Genomic DNA, 26,695 nt, shown 5'->3' on the forward strand with positions numbered 1-26,695 from the left:
CATCTCACTACAGTGGCTGCAATTTTACGAAACGACGAGAATAGATTTTGTGCGCAAAAAAAATAAAAATAATGACAACTTTTATCCGACTTTATAGTGAGTAAACATCAGTAAACGGCACGATCGCGTGCTTCGTCATTCAAATGCGCTAAAGGTTACTCCATTGTTTGTATAACGTTACACTTGTCTGACGTGCAAAACCGTGTTGCTTGCTACTGCTTAGGTTTAGTCGCATATAATAGTCCATAAACCGAATCATGTCCTCATAAACTGCGAGTAAAGACACACAAATGTTGACAGGGCACTAAATACAGTACATACCACAGTGACAGACGTCCTGTGTTGCTGTTTCACCTGTTCAATTTATTTCAGCCTCCGAATGATTCTGGATCATATATCTATTAGCTGAGATCGATAGCCATTGGGTTTCTCCACGCTTGAGGACGTCACCGCTTTGCTCGCTCGTCATTCTTTAGCTCCGCCCACATGATACGCCTTTTTTCCGGAAAGACTCGGTACAGCCCATATTTCTTTTATAAATCTAATAAAACTAAAGACTTTTCTGAGATATGAAGGATGCAATTCTACTCTATAGGTACTCAAGATTGACATGAGATTGACTGAAACTGAGTGTTTCACCCCCCCCCCCCTTAACTATATGCATCTATTTAATTTTATTTAAATTTAAATGTATTTGAATAATATTTTCAAAATGCATTTATTCAAATGTCTTAAAATCAAAAATAAATCTGAGATTATGGCTGGCTGTGAAGCAATAAATATTTAGTTAGCTAAAATGTATTAGATTTAATCAAATTGGAATCAGTCAATCAAATATTTTCAATTATATCTTAGCATATGTCATCAGAGAGAGGTGTGTTGTTTTAATGTATAATTTAAATTTTTTTAAATTAATAACAAGGTCAAATAATTAAATAAAACATCGAAGAAGATCGATAACATGCATTTAGAAAATAGATTCCATTGTATGCTGCCTTGAAGGTTCTCTGACTTTTAACATATTTTTTAAAAGACAAACAGACCTGTCAGATTGTCTTTCAGTGAATGCTCTGTTCAAGTAAACATAACCCAGATATGCTTTATGCATGCATTAAATACCCAAGATACCCGAACAGCCAGGTGTCTTTCAACTTTCACAAAACATCTAAAGACATCTCTTCCATGAGCACTCGACTCAAACCTGCAATAGCAATAACACGTAAAAAAAAAAAAAAAACATTCTTTCCCCGCTTCTCGCTTTTATCTCTGTCCTAGTGTGTAGTTCTCGGAACAATCTTGGAACGTATTGCAGCACTTTTCATGTTACCACCTCCTTAGGATGAATCGCTCCTCATTTGTAAGTCACACTGAATAAAGGAGTCTGTTAAATGATTAAAGATGAATGTCAGTGCGATAAGAGGCTATTATTCATAAAGTTTATGTATTAATGAGGCTCTGCTGGAACATTAAACAATAGGGTGTGATATTTGTCATAGCATTTGCCATATGTTGTCCATAACAATAAAATATACTTACGATAATTGTTAACTACCTTTGCACGTTCCTTGGGTCCCAAGTGACATTTTGAGCAATTTCTCAGTAGCTGAGTATCTAATTGAACGTCTCTGGAATACATTTTTAATACGTTGCACAGTGTATTCGTTTTTTCCCTTTACAAGCATGCAAAGACAAATGAATGACTCTAACTTCATCTTGACATTTAAGTGGCTGCTTGAAATGCTTGCATGTTCCCTTTGTAGCGCACTCTACTCTTAAGGTCACTTTGTAGAACAGCACTGTCAAGGGAATACTCTACACAGAGCATGTGACTGGCCTGCCATTTAGCTTCAGTCTGTTGGGATTATCCACCATCTAAATGTCCCATTGCAGTTCACGTGCAGGGGACTATTATACTGTAAGCGAATTGGCTGGCGTTCAAATATATTCTCATTTAATTTATTCTGATAACTGCTGAATGATAAACCAGTGAAATCGGAGACTTGAATTTGGCTGCGGATAGAGACAGAAGAAGAGGGAGATGAAAGAACCAGAGACCAGGAGGCTTTGTCACCTCTGTTACCTTGACAACCTGCTTCACACTCCAATATATAGACCAATGCGAGTCATTCGTAGAGTTTATGTCTGGACCGTGTCTGTGCTTATGTCTGGAAGTAAATGGTTTAAAATGATGACACCTTTATGATGTCTGTGTGTGTTCATATTGTGTATTAAAAAAGAAAATAGAAATATGTGGGTCAGATTGCAAATGGCTTAATCCACATACTAAATAATGCCTTAATGAATATGTAAACATGCAGAAAGGGTTTAGGGGATAGAATATATCATTAGCTTATTCTGAAAACAATGGAAGTCAATGGAAAACGCCTGTGCGTGTGTGTGTTTGTATGCATGCACTCTGAGTCTGTGGCAATGTGCCAAAATCAAATAGCTTTATTCATATTATTCTCAGTAGCTCAGCCAGGACTATTTGATGGCTTAATTTTAAACATACAAATAAAATTAATCAAATGCCAAAATCTTAATTAACTTTTAATTTCCCTGCACACCGACGCAGGCTTAATTATAGCTTTTAGAAAGGGGAAACATTATTATTCTTTTTTTTCTCTTTTAATATTAATACATCGCCTGAGAAATGCTTTTGGATGATTAATTATTATTACACAATTAAATGTGTTTTAGAGGTACTTGCCCTTTAAAAGTGTAATATAAGTCTTAGAAATGAGGTCAATAACAAAGGTGATGCAAGAAGATTGAAATAACTCTTTATTAAATAAAACTGAAGGGAACCTTTATTGATTTTTATAACTGGATTGCTCCGTAATCAAACATGACAGCAGAGACGTCTTGTCTTTTGTGAGTATTGATTTTAATGTTTTCTTATGTCCCCACAGTATGTTGTCAGAATCGCAAAAACATCCTAAAACGTCCTGGAAAGGTTGTTACCTGGAGGGAAGGAGTCTAAGATCACCTGATTTAAACCAACACCAAATAACTGCGGAGGAGGCGGAACAATGCCGGACTCCGCCCTGTCTCCACCAATTCCACCACTCGCTGCTCTGAACTGCTCCTCGGACCTATCGAATTGCTCTTTCGCTAACCTCTCCGCAATTGCATATGCCGACGAGTGCTACGGCAGCCACTCTTTGTTTGTTATCATGGCGATTGCCTACAGTGCCGTGGTACTGTTGGGTGTGGTGGGCAACCTGGCTCTCATCCTTGTCATTGCTCGGCAACGGGAACTTCACAACGTCACAAACGTCTTAATCGCAAACCTCTCCGTTTCGGACTTGCTGATGTCCCTCGTGTGTCTGCCGTTTACCTTCATCTACACCTTCATGGACCACTGGGTGTTTGGGGCGGTCATGTGTAAACTCAACAGCCTGGTACAGTGCTGCTCTGTCTCAGTGTCCATCTTCTCCTTGGTTCTGATTGCCATTGAGAGGCACCAGCTCATCCTGCACCCTCGCGGATGGAGGCCCAGCCTGAACCATGCCTGCCTGGGCATCAGCCTCACCTGGGCCCTGGCCGTCCTCACAGCCACGCCCTTTCTGTTGTTTTCCAGGGTGACAGACGCCCCACTGAAGCAGCTGCCCTCTGTGTTTCAGGAACAGTACAGGGGAAAGGTGGTGTGTGTGGAAGAGTGGCCCTCCAGAGAAATCAAGCTCACCTACACCACTGGCATGCTGGTGCTGCAGTACATCACTCCCCTCACCTTCATCTTCATCTGTTACCTGAAGGTAAGAGCAGAATGACGAGCAAGAAGAGGTTATGTCTTTGATTGTTGTTGTTTTTTTATTGTAAGAGTATAAATGTTCATGTACAACATAGCATAGTCTAGATGAGTGGTTCTTGACCGGTTTGGCCACCCACATTTCCCTGCGGTCATTACCTGCAATCCCATATTTTATAACCTAATTACTAAAAAAGTATAAAAAGTTACATAAATACTGTCCCTGATGAATAGAATGAACATTTAAATCTTTCCCAGCTACCACACAAAATACCAGTTACGGGATTTATTTGTTCTTTTTAATTGATAACATAACCATGACATTGAATGGTCATAATTTCTTTTGCGCTTTATTTATAACGAAGTGATATACAGCACGCAGTGAGCACAGTATAATGGCTGACAGGACAGGAACGTTTTTCTTAGGTGAGAGACTTTTTATTTCGTAACAAGTTACGAAATTAAAGTTTGAATAATGTCACTGACATTATTGCCTGACGACATCTCATCGGATCGCAGTCCGCAGATACTAAAATCAGATAAAACATAGAATTACATTTGTTGTCATTTGTTTGACTGCACACTTCGAGACGCGACTCACGACCCACCAGTTGAGAAACACTGGCCTAGATAATATGGACTTATGTATAATATGAATTTACAAGGATGCACTCAATTGATCAAAAGTGACATTTACGTGACTTTTACATTGTTCCAAAAAATAAATACTGTTCTTTGTTAATCAAAGAATTCTGAACAAAAATATTAAGGTTTCTACAAAAATATTAACTGCCAGCATCCTAATAGTGGGATTTGACTGCCTTTTACATCCTCACACATTTAGTAATCATAATTTGAGCTTCATCACTCAAAATTCATCCTGTGAAAATCGGACATTGTGATGTCATGGAAAAAGTACTTTAAAACATTTTAGCTGGCTAAACTTTGTAATATCAGCGTAAAATGTAGAACACAACGTGTTAGATTTAGATTAGATTTAGGTTAGATTTAGCATGCTTTAAAGTCAAAATCATTTTGTGAAATATATATTTTGTATAAAATGTTTTAGTTCAGTGCATTTGTTTTATGTCAAATGTAAACTTCTGTAACTTTTTACACTTTCATTCTTTGAAGTGCTTTTTTTCTTTAAAAAGAGATCAGCCTTATGCCTGTATTCCTACGCACTAAGGAATTAACTAGTAAGTTCACATCTAACGGTTTAAGGGATTTTCCAACAAAACAAAAAATGCAAAATATATCATCATTTACTCACTCATTATTATGTCAATGCAAACATGTACACATTTCTTTTTACAGAACACAGAAGAAAATATTTCAAAGTTCGTTGGTTACAAACAGGTTTTTTTTGTCCATTTGTACTGAGAATATTTCTAATTTGCTATTATTATTTTTTTTTAATAATGACTGAAGTCATTATTCACTGATCAAATTCACTAATCGGATATGACGCATATGACGCAAGTTGAGCGTCAGTAGTAGCATCATCATTAGTCCTTGACTGTCTCTTACCAAGTGTCGTGATGTAAAACCCTACACGTCATCATAGGCGAAATATTTGATTTGAGAGCTGCTGCCGAGATCAAGATTATGAGGGAATAATTTACTTAAAAATCGGCCTGTTTCACACAAAGAGCCATCAAATGGCTTCAGAATACTTCTTAAAATAGTGCATGAATCATATAGACCAATTTAATAGAGTTTTTGTTTCTTTAGAGAGCTTATGTGGTCACTATGAAAAGCTGTTTGATGGAAAAGGAAAATATTTGTATCTTCCTCTAAAAATAAATGTACAGGTTTAGAATAAATGAGGTAGAGTAATGAAAAAATATATTTTTAATGTGAACTATTCCTTTAGAAGTCTCCAGTTCTCCAATCTCAAGTGAGAACAAATTGAATATATCAAGATTACAGAAGTTTTATACTAAATAAGTTTTATACTAAAATACTTTTTTCTTGTTTACTTTAGAATACTATCTAAAGTTGTTTTTATTTCTGTTAAAACAGAAATTAATACAGTTTCCCATGACCCTGAATAATGTAAACTTAATAAATAAAATAATCATCTTATGGGTGCTGCAGGAATGCTCTATTCTCTGTCAGGACTCTGTGGGCTGCGGAGAGCGCAATTTATTCTATATTCCCATGTTAGTCTGACTCAGAACTGAACAGAACAGAACAAATCCCTCCTACAACATCCTGACTGTTGTATCACAGCCTAGTACACGTCTCTTGTGGAAAAACTATGATATTCAAGCAGATGTGCGTTACATGTTTGTTGCTCTTTTCTTGTCACTGGGGAGTTCAGCTTTTGTCTGACCAGCGAGGTTAGGGGTCTGTGAGATGTCACTGAGAGCTTTGCGGTATGACATTTATTCAGGCTTATCTAAGTACTTATTTGTAAATGTTAAGCTGGCATACTTCATCGATTTCAATTTAATAGTCAGTAGTTATCCGTTAGAAGAGGCATATAAGGCAAAAATGTAGTCTAAAGGTAAGGTGATAAACCCAGTAAAGTGACAATATAAATGTTTTTATTAATGTGTGTAAAGATGTATTTGGAATTATTTAATGTGTGGAAGCCAAACCCATTGATGGAACCCCCAATTATGATTCCTTTGCGAGGGACCGCATTACTCAAATATACATATTAAGGCAACATGTTTTTTAATTATTATTAAATATCTGCCTTGTATATTGATATTACACTAAAGCTAATTATCTGGGAAATATAATTTTTTGTTTAAGTAGACGGCATGTCTTTTTTCTATTACATTAATTTTAGATGTATGAACCTTTAAAATAAAAACAGATTTTATTACTGTTAGAAACGAGTGCTGTCAAAACAGTAAAATGAGAATGATTAATTTTATACAATTTCAAAAAGCAGAAGAAAACAATACTTTAAAATGTGTTAAATGTTTTAAAAGAATTTAGAGTTGAAGATATTTAATTGATATCTTAAATAAATTTTGACAGCCCATAATACATCATAACAAATTTCTATCTCAAGTTTCCACGTACTCCGTAAATTTCTTCCATGGTAAATGATGCGTTATGCATTCCAGTAACAAGACACTTTATAAAGCCTTGAGCAAAAAGAGCAAATAATTCAGTCAGTGTGTGACCTAGTGTCTGGTGATGCGAATGACTGACTTGATTTCACATTGAAATTGAACTCATTGTGCGATTGTGTAAGTATGATCTACAGTTTTACTGTTACTTTTTTGGTGTGGGTTGGAGGGGAAGGTGTGTGTGTGTGTGTTGGGGGGGGGGGCACCTTGCTGTGAATGGTTTGGTTTGAGTTGAAGCTCCATTATTTGACAATATTTTAAAGCTGTAATCCATACTAATCATCTGCTTTGTGCGACTCAAAACCAAGTGGAGGCTGGTCGTAAGAAGTCAAAATGAAATTAAAATGTACCTATGTACTATACACGTTCATGGTCTTGTTAACTACTTTTAAACTATTCTTCAGTGCTTATTTCAGAAGAGAATTAGTTTGTCTTAAATTTAGTCAATATTTAATAAAACTTAAATACCTTTCTCACTGATGTCACTTAAAGGCCATGTGAAGTATTGGAAAATGTTTACTATTATTTAAACAAATTCACATTCGGTCTGACTATTCTGTAAATCTTCTCTTTTCATTATCCAGTCTAAAATTATTAAAATCAACACTGTTTTACTCTTAAACACTGATTATTACCAGTTTTCGGGGTACCGCGTTACAACTAAAAATTACATAATTAGATTAATTTTAATTTTAATTTTTTCAAGTAACATGTAAAGTAATGCAGTTACTTTTTCAAATAAGCAATGGAAATGACTTTGTTTTCCCATTTATTGATCAAAACCTCTCCTGTCCCCATGTTGAGAGAAATCGGGAGTAAGGTGCAGAGCTGTTTCCAACATGATGGTTATTGTAGACTAGACTAAATGCGAGCATGCATTCAATAATCTCTTGCACAAAAACAGATTCAGTATTTACTCAAAATGAATAAAAAGACTAAAATGCAAACTAAAATCTAAAATATTATGTAAACCTGCTATATTTAAATATACTAAATAATGTACTTTATGTATTTAATCTTATTTTATTATTAAAGCTGGAGTCCATAACTTTTTTTTGCATGGTTAAAAATTATCTAAATAATTTTTTGAACAAGTATATAACCAGCCAGTGTTCAAAACTATCTCCTTATGTTAGCCCGATTCACAACATTAAAGGTGGGATAAGTGTTATTTCAAAACCGTTTTAGAAAAAGGACTAACAAACTTGTAGCCAATCAGCAGGTAAGGGGCGTGTCTATGGTGAGAAGAGAGGCTATGTGCACCTCATTTTTCAAAACACACAAGTCACACAGGACGGACATTAGCCGAGAACAAGCCTAATATATGCTGGCTTTTGCTTGATTTGCATTTCCACACCGTATGGAGCATCTAAATCCCCTCACTGTTTCAAGGTTTCAAGCGGCAGCTCACAAAATGTGTCCGACAAGTAAGATACTATACTCCTAATATATGTTTGTTTCCTCTTTTCATCTATGTGACCCATCCAGTCATAATTGTAATATGTCGTTAGCTGAACTATCGAGCTTGTATACTAACATTATCGTGTTGTTCATGAGAACGGTTTGTGTTTTGTGATCGCTATAACTCTAATCTTGTCATAATATGTCGTTAGTTGGACTGAGGGCTTGTGTTCTATCGAGTTGTCATGAGAACGGTTTGTATTTTTGTGATGGAAGGGGGGACTTTTTCATTGAATATTTGACCTGGATTAGTAACACACAGATTCTGCCATAGTCGTTGCCTATGTGTGGGGCGGAGCTATCAAAATAGGGCAGAGACCCTTTTTGGGGGTAGGGGTGTGTTTGTTTTGGTGATTTGAAATATCAACAACGGTTACCAGATATCACTTACCCCACCTTTAAGCCTTGAGAAGTGTTGGTGGGTTTCTGCAGAAAATTCGTATACATAAATAAGGAGTCCGGCTGATAGGCTATATCGCATGTGAGGATGCTGCAGGTGGTGAATCATTTATTGGCTTTCCTCTCAGCAGCTGAAATAATTTAACGTATCATTTTGAAGGAGGATTGTAACTTAGAAAATTCCTAACGACAATCATCAGTGACAACTGGAGATTCACCCATAGTCAAAAGCAAAACATTAAACTGTACGGAAATTGAAAATATACCTACAGGTAAACACACTAAATGCACAGTCACACGGATTAACAATTTGAGAACAAAGTATAACAACAATAATAATTTGCAAGATTTGATGTGATATGAGCTAAGCGATCGTTAAATTCATTCACCATTGGTAGCACGTTTTATTGTAATGCTTTTTTCCTCAGTTGGTGGCAGACATGTTACTTACTTAATTAAAGTGGCAGACATGTTTTTTCAGATGGAAATTATTATTTTGGTCATACTCCAAGATGTAGAATCTGTGATTCCGAAGTACAGTATCCACACTGGTGACTGACAGCAAGCAGCACATGCTCCAATTCAACCGTACTAATTAGCAAAATTACTTTAGATAAACATCACATTTGTGTTTAATTGCTTTATTTTTTTTTATTTCTCAAGTAAGAGTGTTGAACTTTCTTCTCCTGTGTCGTTTCACTTTTAGTGTGAAAGGACCTTTACATTTTCCAAAAATAGATTTTTATTTTAATTTTTTTTGTGCTATTACCAACAAACAAGCAAGCCAAGCCCAGGTATTAAAAGTAGTACAAAAATAATGTAATATTTTACATTATTACAATTGCTTTCCATTAAAAGAAAGTTAGTTTTTTAGTACATTGTAATGCATTACTGTTAAAACTAACTTTCCCGAACTGCTCATTATAGAAATAAACGGACAATCCGTGGTGACTTGACACAAGTGCAGACACAAAACTAAATCAATAGAATAGCATACTTAGAAACACACACACACACACACACACACACACACACACACACACACACACACACACACACACACACACACACACACACACACACACACACACACACACACACACACACACACACACACACACACACACACACACACACACACACACACACACACACACAAACAAACAATAAAACAAAAAGGCATGTCTCTTCTGGTCTTCTGTATTATTGCTGAGGTTTTTTTTTGTCCTAGAATCCTTTGGACATAGCTTTGTGAAACAGAGTGTATGTTCTGACTGAACATGACCAGCAGCCAACATGACCTGCCACATCAGCTCATTGCCAACATAAACCCAGTACTGCAGGTTTTGAAGGAGAAGGGAGAGAGGGTGGGATTGGTAGGATAATGGCAGAATAAGTGAGTAAGAGAGTGAGACAGAAGATGAGAAAAAAGGGTTTGTGCAAAAACTGGTCATTTATAAATTCAAAGACCTAATAGATCACAACAATGAGTCATAATCACTCCCCTGCCAAGGGTACAAAAATAGTAATAATAATAATAATAATAATAATAATAATAAAAGAAGCGGGGAGAAAGGCAGCAATACAAAGGATTCAGAACTTTATGATGTATAAAAGAACAGCATAAATGAAAAGGAAGATTCATGTGACAAGCTCCAGCTTCCCAGCAATGGGTTTATTATGGAGATTATTATGCTAATAGAGTTGTAAGAATTAAAATGCGTGTGGGGTGACAGAATGAGCATCCTGCCGTCACTGTGACGAGTGTTCGCTGTTCAGATTGTCAAGTGCTGTTGAGCGTTTGTTGGTGTTCAAGTGAAATGACCGAATTTTGTCAAGGATGCTTGTCACTTTTACACCCAATTAACCACGGGTGGTTGGTTCAAAAATGGAGCAGCACTTACACCCACATGCACACATATCCATATTCGTCTCATGCTTTCTCTCTTTCCCTCTTCATCACTTATTTTTTTCCATCTCTGCCGTCCTCGTTTAAAAGTTGTGCTTTTTTGTGGTCTGGACCAAACTGCACCACAGAAAAACAAAAGCACTTTTCACACTCTTGCTAGTTTATTTCATTTTTCTATGATTGCTAATTATTTTAGCAGTGTACATGGATGCAATTTTGTAATTTTTCTTTTTTAAAAGTCATGGAAATTCAGTGGAAATAATGGTGATGGAAATCACATTTTGTGTCTTATTTAAAGGCTAATTTTATATCTAACCTTTCTAATGTATCCCAAATTTAAATATAATATGTTCACACTTTCTGGATAATTTTCTAAAGCATATTTGAAAATTATGCGCAAAAACAATGTTTTGCTTATGAAATATTTACCTTTATTGTATTCTAAAAACATTGTGGCTTATACTTCATCTCAATTCCTTAGGTAACAATTAGACTTATTGTATGATGTGATAAAATAATGCCATTAACTTTTTATTTTATTTTTTGTAATAGATAGAAATGGTTTCCGCACTATAAATAAATAAATGGTTCATGATTATTTTGCTCTTTGTTTAGATGGTTTTAAACAGGCAATAAATCTATATTTAAGTCTTTATTCTCCAGTTTTATCATCTAAATTTACGCTCACCTAAAGGATTATTAGGAACACCTGTTCAATTTCTCATTAAAGGGGGGGTGAAACACTCAGTTTCAGTCAGTGTCATGTCAATCTTGAGTACCTATAGAGTAGCATTGCATCCTGCATATTTCCGAAAAGTCTTTATTTTTTTATAATTATATAAGAAAGATGCGCTGTTCCGAGTCTTTCCGAAAAAAGCCGAGCGGGTGGGGGCGTGTCGTGTGAGCGGAGCTAAATAATGACGTGTGCAGCAGCGCGCTGCTATTGTGTTGAGTCGAGTGCGTCGTAAAGCTGTGTCATCCCTAACAGCGGGAAAAAAACTTTATTCAAAATAAAAATATGGCTTTTAATCAGATACAGCCATACATCTATGATCCGGAATCAGACCCAGAGGCTGCAGTTGAACAGGAGCAGCAGCAAAAACGACTAGAGCAGGACGTCTCTATGTGGTACAAGTTATACACTAACTATATAATATGCTTAGCGACTTGTGTTATTTACATATTTATACTTGAATTATATCGTCGTATTTTTGTCTTTGAAGGTGTACATGTGGGAAGTGCAGTTGTGCACGTGTGTTTGTGTGTTTACGCGTGGTTTGTGTAGACAGTAAGCGGAAGGCTAAGTCAGTGTTTACATAGAAAGACACGGAATAGTAGCGCATTTGAATGAAGAAGCGTGCTTATTTAGTTCAACATATTTCCCCCCTCTTTGTGTATTGTTGTTTGGAGTGCTTTTACAATACACAAACATAAAGTTACACATATAGTGGCCAGCTAAACAAATGTACACGCACAACACATCGCATGCTCCATTGATCAATTAACTATACGTGATCATGTTTGGGCTACTTAATGAACATAGGCAAAAACACAGACATTTGAAGCAGTCTCACTCACTGCCTGCGGTTCTAACGTTGGGACTGCTCCATCCTTCAGCATTAGGCGATTGGAAAATCCGGCGTCGAGCTGGGCCTTGTTTATGAAACAGTCGGCACCGAAATGCAGCGAACAGATATAAACATTCGCGCAACTCAGTTGCTGATCTGGAAAAGCAAATTACATCCACTGTTGCCTTAACGCGGGGTTTTTGGGGAATCTGTGCAGGACTGTCTTGGTCTGGCAACCAAAAACGCACTTTTTTGGTGACATTGTTATGTGCACATCACCTGGCAGCCTACGAGCCAGCGCTTTGATGGGCGTAGCCTGTTACTTTCGCTCTCTCCCTCTCTCTCTCTCACGCGCTTCCGGTAGAATTGTCCGTAAGGCCCATACAAGGAAATTCCGCCCCCATTAACGTCAAAGGGGACGCATGATCTCAAAAAACTTGCCGAAACTTATGACTAACCGGAAGTAGTATTTTTGACAAAGAAATACTCCCATCAAACGTCCACCTTAACTTTTGAAACTTTGTCTATGTTTAGTATGGGATTCCAAGTCTTTAACAGTGTAAAAAGATCAGTATGCATGAAACAGCATTTCACCCCCCCTTTAATGCAATTATCTAATCAACCAATCACATGGCAATTGCTTCCATGCATTTAGGGGTGTGGTTCTGGTCAAGATAATCTCCTGACCTCCAAACTGAATGTCACAATGGGAAATAAAGGTGATTTAAGCAATTGGAGCGTGGCATGGTTGTTGGGGCCAGACGGGCCAGTCTGAGTATTTCACAATCTGCTCAGTTACATACACAACCATTTCTAGTGTTTACAAAGAATGCTGTGAAAAGGGAAAAACATCCAGTATTCAGCAGTCCTGTGGGCGAAAATGCCTTGTTGGTGTTAGAGGTCAGAGGAGAATGTGCTGACTGATTCAAGCTGTAAGAAGAGCAACTTTGACTGAAATAACCACTCATTACAACCGAGGTATACAGCAAAGTATTTGTGAAGCCACAACACGTACAACCTTGAGGCAGGTGGGCTACAACAGCAGAAGACCCCACCGGGTACCACTCATCTCCACCACAAATAGAAAAAGTGGCTACAATTTGCACATGCTCACCAAAATTGGACAGTTGAAGACTGGAAAAATGTTGCCTGGTCTGATGAGTCTCGATTTCTGTTGAGACATTCAGATGGTAGAGTCAGAATTTGGCGTAAACAGAATGAGAACATGGATCCATCATGCCTCGTTACCAATATGCAGGCTGGTGTTGGTGGTGTAATGGTGTGGGGGATGATTTCTTGGCACACTTTAGGCCCCTTAGTGCCAATTGGGCGTTGTTTAAATGCCACGGCCTACCTGAGCATCGTTTCTGACCATGTCCATCCCTTTATGACCATCATGTACCCATCCTCTCTGCCATGCAATGGCAAAAGGCCGTAACTTCGTTTTTGGTTGAAAATTATTTATTGACATTTTTGGACCATTCAAGACTCCCTTTATCATGTGGATAAATATTGTTAGTCAATTCCATTGTTTTTCCGAGAAAATTATGGATTGTCATAACAGTAACTTCCAAAAGCCCAGGATAAACCAAGATAGAACACAGCAGTTCCCTTTCAGTCGGTCACGTTCGACGTACGTCAGAACTAGACCGACGAATTGGGATCTGACCTCAGAGACCTATTCACTTCGAGTGTATAAAAATGAGCCAATCGGAGATTGGCATGTGATCCACACATTCCACGTTCTGCCCCTCCTCGGGCCCCTCCCCCCTCCACTGTGCCGGTGGAGTTCCCGGAAGGGCGTGCTGACCTCTCGCGCGGAGTGCCAGCCGTCTCTTTCGGGGCTTCGGCGGAAGACAGGATGTCGGTCGCAGCATCGGGGGACGAGCTAATGGGCTCTGAGGATGAGGATTCGGCTGCGCTGCCCCCTTTGGGTGTGACAGCGTTGCCTGAGTCGGACCCAGAGCTTACGGCTATGCTTTCCCGGGCCGCCACAAGCGTAGGGCTCGAGTGGAACCCTCCACCATGTCCCAAACCTTCGCGGTTGGATGATTGGTCTCGGGACGGCCCGTTCTGGTTCTCAGCACCCCGCCCCGGTGCCTTTCTTCCCGGAAGTGCATCAGGAGATCTCGAAGTCATGGGCAGCGCCGTATAGCGCTCGTGTGCGATCGACGGACTCCTCCGTCCTCACTGCCCTCGATGGCGGTGCGGTGAAGGGCTACGTGAGAATCCCCCCAGCCAAGCGGTTTGGCAACGCCATCAAGGACTTTGCCCAACAGTTCTCGGTGGCCCAGAAGCAGACGGAGGCCATTAAGAACATCCTGCCCCGGCAACCTACTGCTGCCTCTACCCAGTCACTGCCCTCGATGGCGGTGCGGTGAAGGGCTACGTGAGAATCCCCCCAGCCGAGCAGTTGGTGGCGATGCACCTGTGTCCCAAGACCGCTGCAGAGACGCGGTACCCCGCGTCTCCCCTCCCAGGCGTGTAAGTTCTTGTCCGGGCTAACCGGCAATGCTTACACAGCCTGTGGAGAAGCCGCATCGGCATTGCATGCCATGGCGCTCCTGAAGGTCTACCAGGCCAAGGCGCTTATGGAATTGCATGAGGGCAGTTCCGACCAAGGCGTCATGCAGGAACTGCGTACGGTGACGGACCTCACTCTACGAGTGACGAAAGTCACTGCACGCTCCCTGGGTCGGGCGATTACCACGCTGGTGGTCCAGGAACACCATCTGTAGCTGAACCTGGCAGATATGCGTGAAACAGACAAGGTACGATTCCTTAACACCCCTATCTGTCAGGCCGGCCTCTTTGGCAACGCCATCAAGGACTTTGCCCAACAGTTCTCGGTGGCCCAGAAGCAGACGGAGGCCATTAAGAACATCCTGCCCCGGCGACCTACTGCTGCCTCCACCCAGTTGCCGGCCGCAGCTCCCCCGCCTGCTCGTCGCCGAGGGTGTCCCCCTGGCGAAGGACGTGATCGAGCCGGTTCCTCCAGCCGAGATGAAGACAGGGTTCTACAGCCCCTTCTTCATTGTGCCCAAGAAAGGGGTGGGCTACGACCAATCTTGGACCTGCGTGTCCTGAATTGGGCCCTGCACAAGCTCCCATTCCGGATGTGGACGCAGAAACACATTTTTCAATGCATCCGTCCCCAGGATTGGTTCGCAGCGATCGACCTGAAGGACGCGCACTTTCATGTCTCTATCCTCCCTCGACACAGACCGTTCCTACGCTTTGCGTTCGAGGGAAAGGGCCTCAAGGGGCTGCTGGTCCCCTTGAGTACTGGTCCGTACGGACAGCATGGCGGCCGTTGCGTACATCAACCGCCAGGGTGGTCTACGCTCCTGTTGCATGTTCCAACTCGCCCGCCACCTGCTCCTGTGGAGTCAGAAGCAGCTGAGGTCGCTTTGGGCCATTCATGTTCCTGGTGCGTTCAACCAGACAGCCGACGAGCTCTCTTGGCAGCCAGCACCTTCGGGAGAGTGGCGACTCCACCCCCAGGCGCTCAAGCTGATATGGAACCAGTTTGGGGCCGCACAGGTAGACCTATTTGCCTCTCCGGACTCGACCCATTGCCAGTGGTACTATTCCCTGACCGGGGGTACCCTTGGCACAGATGCACTGGCGCACAGCTGGCCCCAGGGCCTACGCAAGTATGCGTTTCGCCCAGTGAGCCTTCTTGCACAGACTTTGTGCAAATTCAGGGAGGACGAGGAGCAGGTGGAGCAGCCTTACTGGCCCAACCGGACCTGGTTCCCAGAACTTACTCTCCTCGCGACAGCCCCTCCTTGGCCCATTCCCCTGAGGAAGGACCTTCTTTCTCAGGGAGTTAAGGTCTTTTGCCTTTTTTGGGCAGCTCTGATGCCTACTTCCAACAGGATAATGCACCATGTCACAAAGCTGACATGGTTTTCAAATTGGTTTCTTGAACATAACAATGAGTTCACTGTACTAAAATGGCACCCACAGTCACCAGATCTCAACCCAATAGAGCATCTTTGGGATGTGGTGGAATGGGAGCTTCGTGCCCTGGATGTACATCCCACAAATCTCCATCAAATGCAAGATGAATGTTTTCAGCACCTTGTTAAATCAATGCCACGTAGAATTAAGTTCTGAAGGTGAAAGGGTGTCAAACACAGTATTAGTATGGTGTTCCTAATAATCCTTTCGGTGAGCGTATAATAAATATGATATATTTCAAGATTGAAAACAAATAGACAAGGGTAAAACAACCAAGTTTATGCAAAAGTAGCAAATATAAATTTATAATAAATATAAGTTTGTAAATGATTTTCAAGACCATGTAAGTTGAAGAAACAGCAACAAATAGTTTAATGATGAAAATAAGTACATTTAAATTAAATTCACACTTATTTTTCATCATATTTACATCAAATTTACCACAGTATTCAACAAAATTTTTTTTTAGAAACTGCACTTTTTACTGCAGTTGTTTGTAACAGGCAATCTCAAAATGGCCACATATCAGCCTATTAATTGCCCTGGTCAATATTTTGGTCTATCACTACCATAGAGAATGACTAAAGCACTTATATTTACTTGGATCCTTAGGTGCTACTGTCATCAAACCATCCCACGGTCCAATACTTCAGAATGTGATGCCGACAAAGATTCTGGCTGTCTGGTCAGGGCAGCGACTGTCGGATTGCATCAGATCAGTCTCTTTCTGTATGAGCCAACGACTTTATGAGTCCTAATGACTGAGGGACTTTTTTATGTTCAGCTGTCAGTAAAATTGACCTAGAATCAAATTTAATCAGCCCACAAAATAAAAGCCAGCTTTCCATGGACAATTATTTGGAGACAAACCTACAAATTACATACCATACTTTATACAAATTCACTATTCCAGTCTGGCTAATGCTGACTTTCAAATGTGAACTGAGGTAAATAATAAGTTGCATATAAACACTTGCATCTCAATCTGTGTATTCATCCTTTCTCTCTCTCTGCCTCTGGGTTTTGTGTCATGCAGTTATTTCAGGTCACAGGACACTGTGCCAGTGCTGCCATTCATCAAATAAAGAGAGGGAATGAAAACAGAGGAATGTAGAGCTACAAATAAGGAGGAGGGAAAAGTCTAAAGTCAGGCTTTAATCTGTTGGCATCTAATGAACTAATGATTCATTCATTCATTGTGTCTCTTTAATGCATACATGTGCACATGGTGGGTGGAGCTTGTACAGATGTTCTGTTATACATCAACAGAATGATTTTACATCATTGGGAAAGAAAAATGAGACTTCTAAGAAGGGTTCCTACATAGCCACACTAAAGCCCCTTTTCCAATGAAATTACTTGGAACAATTTGTACCAGAAACTTTTTTTACAAGAACTTTTTTTCCTCCAGACCTGCTACTGTCTGCATTTCCACTGCGGTCTAAAGTACCATGAAGATTAGGCAAATTATAGTCAGGTGATGTAGGACTGCACGCGACAGCTCCTCCCAGTCAGTGAAGGAGTGAAATCATTTTTACGTGACACTGTCTGCAACAATAACAAGCCTGGAGGAGATTCAAGCTGCGCTGCTTTTGCTGGTTATATATTGGTTTAATAGAGGTAATTAAAGAGGTCATTTTAAAGAGGTAATTAACAAAACGGTGGACAAGAGCACTGATAAGCGTATTCTGAAAGCTTATTATTATCAGCTATACGGATATTGACTGTGAGATGGCTGAGACAAACGCGCGGCATCAGAACGCAGGACGAACCTCGCAAAAGACTTTTAAAAATGCCGGTTTAAATAAAATGCTGCGTGAGGTAAACCGATCAGCATGTTCAGCGCCTAAGTCCCACCCTCGAAAGTTCCTGAAAAAGTACTACCTCGCGAGCAGGGCCGTTTGGAGGGGGAAATATTTACCCGGAACTTCATCTAGAACCTGGTACTTGCGGTCGAAACACACAGAGCACCACCCCAAAGTTCCTAATTCCTAGGGAAAGTTCCTGCGGTGGAAAAGTGGCTTAAATCACACAACTTAACATTGGGGGAGGGGGTTAAATATGGGGGGGTGATATGTTTTATGTACAAGCCTACCAAAAGGGGCGGGGTTGGCTGCCTATAAAGCTATGCAGAATCATCAAAATCTTTTGACTGAGCAGCAACTTAGCATGACTCGCTGGGTAACCTAGTAGCACGGCAAGCTAGGCAATGTTCATTCCCATTATAATTAACCATAAACATTCTTATTTTCGTTATGGTATGGTTAAGTTGTATTGCGTCAGTTTTAGCTGATGCTTATGGGGAACTTAATCCAATAGCAACGTGCTACAAGCACAGAATGAAAGCCGCTCTGCGAGCTGATGGCTTGCGATCACTCGATTAAGGGGGTTAAACCAGCCAGAGGTCAGTCTTAAGGAAGAAGGGACTAAAGGTCAGCTGACTTGAGCGGCTCAAACAGAGAATAGAAGAAGAATGGATACTCCTACTGTTAGGTAATAGCGGGCACACCATTTTTTAGTGAGTTCCTGGTAGACATCCGGGAATAATGGGGCTGGACGCTCGCTGCTGAGAGATCTGTTGGTGGTGCCCCGGCTGCAGGAACCACTTGTAGAGTTGGCTGCAGTTGGGCTCTTCTGGGGCAGATGTCAAAGCTGAGCTCTATTCAGTCCATGCGAGACCGTTTGTCACTCTGGCTGTAGAGGGACAGAGTCATCATCGAAGTTCACCCATTCTTCACCTCAAGTCTAGTTATTCCTCAGCCAAATTAAAGTATGCCACTCTAGATGAGGAGTGGTGATCCTCATGGGTGAAGAACACAGGGGCCATGTCATGTTGAGGGAACAGCAAGGAGCGCAGGTGATGGGTCGGCGTGAGCCCACTTTCACCCTGCTCCTCAGCCTTCTCCTTTTTCCTCGACTCTAGAGGGGATGAGATGAAGGAGCGGCAGGTTCGCTGAAGAGCGTGATCTGGGGGTGAAGCGTTGTGAGCTTCAGCTTTTTGCAGTTTCACAGTTCTGGGAGCTGGAGTCCAGAAGTGCCGTCTTGACATGAGCGCAGCACAGGCAAGGGGCATAGCTACTCAGATTGTTCATCAAGATCGAGCAGGTGAGCCCTGCATGAGCTGCATTCACGGAGTGACATTTGCAACAAATTTGCTTGAAATTTGCTCTTTTATTTTAGCTGCCGGATGACCGCAGGGGAGACGCTAAATCAGCTTGCTTGCAGAGCGGCATTTAGTCAGCTTGCTTGCAGAGTGTTCGACTGCGAGAAGTAGTGAGAAAGAGGCTTCAGTCTTCTTCAGAGCAGTGATATGATCTTCACGCTGAAGGAGAGAGATTCTGACGATTTAACATTTCTTCGTGGCTTTATAGGCAGCCAATCTTGCCCCTTTTTGAAATGCCATTTGTCTGTGAATAGCACAGACGTGAACCAATCAGGCTTCAGGATTCTGAGAAAACAGGATTTTCCCCCATAAGCATCAGCTAAAACTGATGCAATGCGAGTGAACCGTATCAGAAGGAAACATAACGAGCTCATTATAATTAATTAAACTGAACAAGAGGTAAGATACATTTTTATCATTCCCATTCCCATATGGAAATTGCATGTCTAGCACAGGGACACTGGAAGGCCCCTGGATCCTGATAAAAAACTTTGTGGAAAACAGATTCCTTCTTTTCCCCTTTACCTGTCTTCTGTTTGTTGGTAGAGTGCAATAAGAGAAATCTCCAAACATTTACTTTGTTTTGTTTTTGAGATGTTCTGTCTTCTTCCTGAGGCACATAACATTCTGTGACAACACAGGGATGTTGCAACACCATTATTTAGCTTGTAACGTTGTGTTTGCAGCCCTTAAATAGGACCCTTTGTATATTTTGTCCGTCAGTTTTTGTTGAGTCAATAATATAAAAGACATAGAGCCCGAAACCCACACGGATCATCAACTGAAATGTCAGAGCAGCTTTTCTCCCCACTGTGTTCTTAATGATGGTTTGCCCTCAGGTCAGCTATGGTGTATGAGCTCTGGCAAGCATGTCATAGGGTTGTGTACTGTGGTTGTTGGTGGAGGGTGTTGATTTTAGACTGCAAATCTAATTAAAATAAATATGATTAAAAAAACTAGATGTGGATGTGTACAACCTTTTTGATGAGGATCACATTAATGTGCCCCTATTATATTACTTTAAAGGTCCCTAATGTTGTTTTTGAGGTCTTCTACAATAGGTTTATATGCATCTGAAATCAAAGAACACTTTAATTTCCCCATAATATGGGGATCCCCTCTTTTCTCAAAGTGTCTAAAACAGTTCAATAAGGCTATGTTCACACTGTCAGTCTAAATCTATAAATTATTTCTGCCAGATGATGAGTCAGTTTTTTTCCACGGACCACGCAATCAGCCACCTCTAAGAGTGTTCATTCTCTGCCCGGCACCGCTGTCAAGCCCTCGGCTTCAAAATGCAGTTGCCAGTCAGCCCATAACGTTACTGCTACTGGTACACCAAGACACAGAGGCTTACCATCACCTCCGCCAGTAAGAAATCCACCATTCTCCTCTGCACCTTCATACAGTCTGGCCCATCCAACATTCCCTGCAATTGAAAAATGGACAGTTCTTGGAATAATGTGCCGTTTTCCAGGCATATAACTAGTACGAACCGTCAGCATGCTGCTCATGCTCACTCACTGTTGTCATGACACCCAAGATAAACATACATGCAACATTTTGAGAAATCAGACTCAAAAGAAAAAAGGGCCACTCTCGTCTTTTCTATAAGGCATATGATAAGAAATAATGCAATACTAATAAGAAAAACCTCCTGAAGTGAATATTGTGTACCGGTTGTCATGACTACAGTGCGTAAGCATGAGCGCAGGGCATGCTGAAGGTTCCTAGTCCTGAGTCAGGAACGTGCACAGAGTAACGGCTGAGTGTTTTGTATGAATAATAGCTTATTTCTCCCAAAACCTTATAGTATATCTCTTGGACACTTTCCATATATGGCAGGCATCTCACTGTATCATTGCGTCATACTTTTGTATAATTTTTGTTTGGTTTTACCATGGTCGCTTTCCACTGCCATAATAGGAAGAAGCGTGCAGAATTATTTGTAAAATTACTGCTTTTGAAGTCCGAAAGGGATAGAAGGACATAGGGCATTAAATCAACAGCAGGGTGAGTAAAAGATGGCTTGAATTTCATTTCAGGGTGAACTATCCCTTTAAGTGGGATCCAATTCTTTGAAAAATGAGTCCTCGGCTCAGTTTCCTGCCAATAAACAATGCACAAACCTTGATTTTTATCAAAGGTATTCAGAGATCTCAACCTTTGTGTATGGATGCCAGAAAATCCATAGCTTTAGAAATTCTGACTGGTTGAAGTGTATCTTCAATCTTCGCTTAGGCTATCAATCTTCAAACAGCGCCCTCACACTTGACACAATGTTTATCTTGGCTTTCTTTGGTTTTCTCAGGTGCTCTGAACTCACCATTACCTCCAATTTTGATCCAAAAGTCCAAGATCGATCAGTTTTAGACCGCAAATTTCTTATTTTATTAAACAAAGAAAGACAGAACAAACCAAAAGTCCATCGCATGTATATCTGCTTTCTCCCGTCACCTATACGCCGTTCCATTCTCTCTCATCTTACCTTAGCAACCACAATGGCCCAAAAAGGTCTCTCCCAACAGTTAATTCAAGCGCTCGTTAGATGGCCATCCGAACCTATATCTGGTCCAACCATTTTTATTTTAGGAAAGCCCAAGAAACCTAGACAGGGTAAACCCAGCCTGATCTGCCAGAGATTTGATTTCGCCCTGCAGCTCAGTCTGGAAACCTGTACATTCAGTTCTACTGCTTCTGTTACACTATTGCGGGAACCAGTCACAGACTAGCTTATCCACCTGGTGTGCTATTGGCGGGTTTAACATGATGACGGATAGAGAAGCGATGGGTCTTTCCCCGTTGATCATGCCTCTTGTAGTCTGATTTGTTGAAAGACTATCTAATTGCAAACAGAGTCATTTAAATAATGCTCTTTTATCTTGCCTCTTGTGCAGTAGAAATACATAGACTCCCCAGACCCTCACATTGGATGCTGAATGAGCTCATCACCAAGCTCCTCCCCGCAAACACTATTTTGCCGCTTCGTTGCACACATTTAGTTAAATTCACAAAATTTTATTAAATTCACAGGTTAAATTCACGGCTCCTGTCCCAAGTTTATTGGCTTTTATGGAGAGTACTCTGGGTTCTGGCCACATTCCGAGCTCGGAGACCTTCCCGGACAGCACACCAAATGTGCATACTATTTTACTATTTACCATTGGCACCCTTTCATTTTCAGGAATAATTGCATTGGCTTCTATGACAATGACATTGCAGCATTAAACCAAAACAACAACTGCAACATAGCGGGGTTTGCAATACAGATGTTTCATTTACAACATGGAAAGGGCTAAGTTCAGACTGTCAGTCCAAATCCAATTTTTGTACATCCGATTGCAATCCAATCAGGTTTAGCAATGACAAAATCCTTGGTTGGAAATCCTAGTCGACGTTTCAGTCGGCCTGATCTGATTTAGAATAAAGCCACATAGCATACTAGCCTATAATGCAGTCCATTCCAAATCATGCTGGGAACTACGGATCCAAGCCCATTTATGTCAACAAAAATATTTATAACATTTTTACACAGTTTTAAGTATATAAAGTAGATTGAACACAATGAAATTAAAAATCATGTAACTAGCTCATTTTAATAAATTAAACTGAACAAGAGGTAAAAATTATTTGTTGTGCATTAATGTTATGGTTGTTGTAGTCAGGCAATGAGAGATCCAAGACATCCAAACTAAATGGGTATGTTTAATAACAGAACCAAAACAGCGACAACGCTAGAGAGAACTTCACACTACATTAACATAAGAACCGACAAAGTGCATTGAGTGAGTCCAAACATAAAGGAGTGCTAACAACAAAGAACAGGTGCAGGGAATCCGGGGAGAGTGGGAGAGATGATGAGGAAGTGCGTTCATGTGCGAGAAGGGGAGGATCATGGGAAATGGAGTCCGGGAACAGGAGTGAATGTGACATTACCTCCCCCTCCCGCTAGGCACGTCCTCACGCCTAAGATGTAACACCGGGGAGGGGGGCGCCCTGGAGACCGCCACACAGGCGCAGACTGGTATGGAGGTCTTCAGGGTGGGACTAGGACCTCCGGAGCCTGGGGCAGCCATGGTGGGTCCGGAGCTTGGGGCGGCCATGAGGACAACAGGAGTACCAGGCTGGCGACTCCCAGTACTTGACCTGGGATCCTGGACGGGGTTGGAGTCCTGGGCTGGGCCGGGGCCTTGGATGGAGCTGGAGTCCTGGGCTGAGCTTGGGCCTTGGACTGATCTTGAGAACCACCCTATGCTCCCCGCCCACAGGCCTATAGCCCCCCCCAAAAAATAGTTTTGCACATTTAGGGCCTTGGCAGGGGGGCTTGTGGGCGGCTGGAGTAGGGTACTCGTGGGCGTCTGGAGGCGGCTCTGGGAAGCCGGGAGAAGCTATGCTGAGGGCCGGGAGCGGGCACTTGAGGGCCAAAAGTCAATGAGCCAGCCCTCCTCTGGTTCAGGTGTGGTGGTGGCCATTTGGGCTGGAGGCGTGGGCTTACTGCAGGCCCTTCTCGGCCTCCGTGGTTTCCTGGTATGCAGGTATGCAGGACCACATCAGACGGTCCACTGGAGGGATGAGTGGAGGCACCCGGCTGCTGGCGAACTGGCCCAGCCGCGGATGTCGTTGACAGGTCTGGATGAGGCACACACTCTTCGATTTCGTAAGCCGAACCATTAAAACAAAATTAGATTGATTGTTTCAACCAAGGAATACTTACAGGGAGCGTCCAGAAAATGAATGGTGTCCTCATCCAAACCCACCAAGAACACCGCGTTAAGCGAGGCATCGGGCCAGTTAACCAGAAACGCCAGCACAGAGAATTCCTCCACGTACCTCTCCAGCGGCCGTCCGTCCTGCCGGAGGTCCTACAACAGATCCACCGCTGCTGAGGATGATGCTGGCGCCATGGTAACCCTGGGGACAATGAAGATGCCCATTCAGAGTCAGATGTCTTGTCGGTAAGGTCGGTTCTTCTGTTGTGGTTGTTGTTGTAGTCAGACAATGAGAGATGCAAGACATCCAAACTAAATGGGTATGTTTAATAACAGAACTCAGAACAGAAAAAGCGACACCGCTAGGGAGAACTTCACACTACATTAACACAAGAACCAACAATGAGTGCAGGGAGTGAGTCCAAACATAAAGGAGTGCTAACGACGAAAACCAGGTGCAGGGAAGCCGGGGAGAGCGGGAGAGATGATGAGGAAGTGCGTTCAGGTGCGAGACAAGGAGGATCATGGGAAATGGAGTCCGGGAACAGGAGCGACTTTGACAATTAGCATTCCCATTAATTTCGATGAAAAAACAAACAAACATGCAAGTTCACATTTCATGTGTATTTTTTGCCATTCACACTTGCTAAATATAATTGGATTCCAATCGGATATCCACAAAAATCGTATTTAAACTGACAGCCTGAACGATGCTTAAAGGATTCAGTCTCTCTCAACCACTCCTTTCCAAAAGCCTATACTTTGCTTTGATTGGTCAAAATCAAATGATCAAATCTGTTGTGATTGGTTGTGACTGGCTGCACAAAGTAGATGTTGTTTGCGGGCTGTCAATGAAGATGATATATAGGCGTTATGCAAATGTGTTACAAAACTACAGGCTTGTGCAGGAAGTAAGACTGGAATTACTGACCACACATTTCAGGCAGTTCAGAATTGGTTGTTTCATTTGGGAGACTAAAGTTGTGTCACCAAGTAACAATATAACGGAGTAACCAGCAGGCAGGGAAAGGAGGAGAACATAACATGAACAAAGTAAATGACTATAACAGGGGAACAAGTACGGAAATAGAAAAATGAATTTTGCAGACATCATACATTTTACAAACAGCTATATAACACTACCTGAAAGGTAATAACAGAAAAAGCATAATTTGTGGCATTTTAAAACCCTCTTTGAAACTTCAGACCATTATTTTTGTGACTTGTCAAATACCTTTTATGTATAAACTAATGTTTTGCCCTTTTCTAAGATACAGATTTTCATTTATAAACTGTGAGAATCCATCATACAATATGCTTTATTACATGTTGAAAAGTACAAGTGAAATGAACAATCAACAGTTTTTACATCAATTATTTTTTTATATACTCAAACATTAATTATATGTGTATTGGATGCATAAAACTCTACGATAAAGTAATACGCAAATAGAATGTTAAAATAATAATATAAAAATATTAGCTCTGATTTTAGTCTTAGCAAGACAAAGAAGTCACTTTAATCCAAAAATGTGTTTATGGTATTTAACACAATACATTGTTTGATATGTGCTGGAAACTGTCATTATACTTAGCAAATTAAATTACATATTATTCTTGTGCTTTGCCATCGGACATTGGATAAATTATATAAATAATTTACTAACTGTCCACAGGGCCAAACGTATATAAATGATTGTTTGTCTGTCCCCCTCTTCTCTTCCACTCAGATCTACACTCGTCTGCAGCGGCGTAATAACATGATGGACAGAATGCGTGAAAACAAAAACCGTAGCTGTGAGACTAAACGGATAAACATCATGCTCTTTTCCATTGTGGTGGCATTTGCAGTTTGCTGGCTCCCGTTGAACGTCTTCAATGCCATCATCGACTGGAACCATGAAGTGGCTATGAACTGTACCCACAATCTCCTGTTCTCGCTGTGTCACTTAACAGCAATGTGCTCAGTCTGCATAAACCCGGTGTTCTACGGGTTCCTGAATCGCAACTTCCAGCGTGACCTCCGGGGTTTCCGACTCTGCAAGTCTGTGTCAGCACGGGAGAATGAATATGACATGGTTGCCATGTCGACTATTCACACGGATGTGTCCAAGATGTCATTGAAAATTAGTAGCCTAGATCTCTAGTACAGTTTTGTAAGTGACACTCGTGTCTGCGTTCTGTAAAATGCAATTGATAAAACGTCTTTTTAGATTTAGTTCAAAAAAGTGTGCTTTATAAGAGGGGTTGTAGTAAACGTAACGATTGATATTGATATGACTTATGCTGTGAGAAAGCGACTACTTTCCAAGCTCTGTGTTACAGTATAATTGTACAATTGTATATATACAAAATCAAGTGAGGATGCTGAATACATTACTTGGATACATCCAATGTCCCACATCAGTGAGGGCTCATTGGGACCAAGAGTCGGAAGACATAACAGAATTTGTATGAGGTTCAGACGAGTCAACTGAGCTTTGATCTCTCCGATGATTTCTTCCTGCTGTGTGCTTGAATTGGAGTGAAGAAAGTAGAAATGGAAATTAATGCAAAGCCCAAGAGGTCACAAATTCAGAAATGGATTTAAATGTATAATGAATGTCAGCTGTGACTTTTAAGAGACACTGAACTTCTATTTCTGAACTGGATTCATTTCTTTGAGTTTTGAGTGTTG

At 41.1% G+C, this 26,695-nt stretch overlaps 1 protein-coding gene across 3 annotated transcripts in view; it reads left to right on the top strand.

Annotated features, from left to right (window-relative positions):
* The window catches only part of npy1r (neuropeptide Y receptor Y1), a 33,766-nt gene extending 7,575 nt beyond the window's left edge, over positions 1-26,191 (top strand). For all 3 annotated transcript variants that reach the window (XM_067441766.1, XM_067441764.1, XM_067441765.1), the window contains 2 exons: positions 2,913-3,758; positions 25,749-26,191. In XM_067441766.1, the coding sequence (XP_067297867.1) occupies positions 3,033-3,758; positions 25,749-26,165 (1,143 nt within the window). In that variant the 5' untranslated portion in view covers positions 2,913-3,032 and the 3' untranslated portion in view covers positions 26,166-26,191. The remainder of the gene's footprint in view (positions 1-2,912; positions 3,759-25,748) is intronic.
* The last annotated feature ends 504 nt before the right edge of the window (positions 26,192-26,695 follow it).

This window comes from Pseudorasbora parva, chromosome 4, assembly GCF_024679245.1.
Source record: "Pseudorasbora parva isolate DD20220531a chromosome 4, ASM2467924v1, whole genome shotgun sequence".
Lineage (NCBI taxonomy): Eukaryota > Metazoa > Chordata > Actinopteri > Cypriniformes > Gobionidae > Pseudorasbora > Pseudorasbora parva.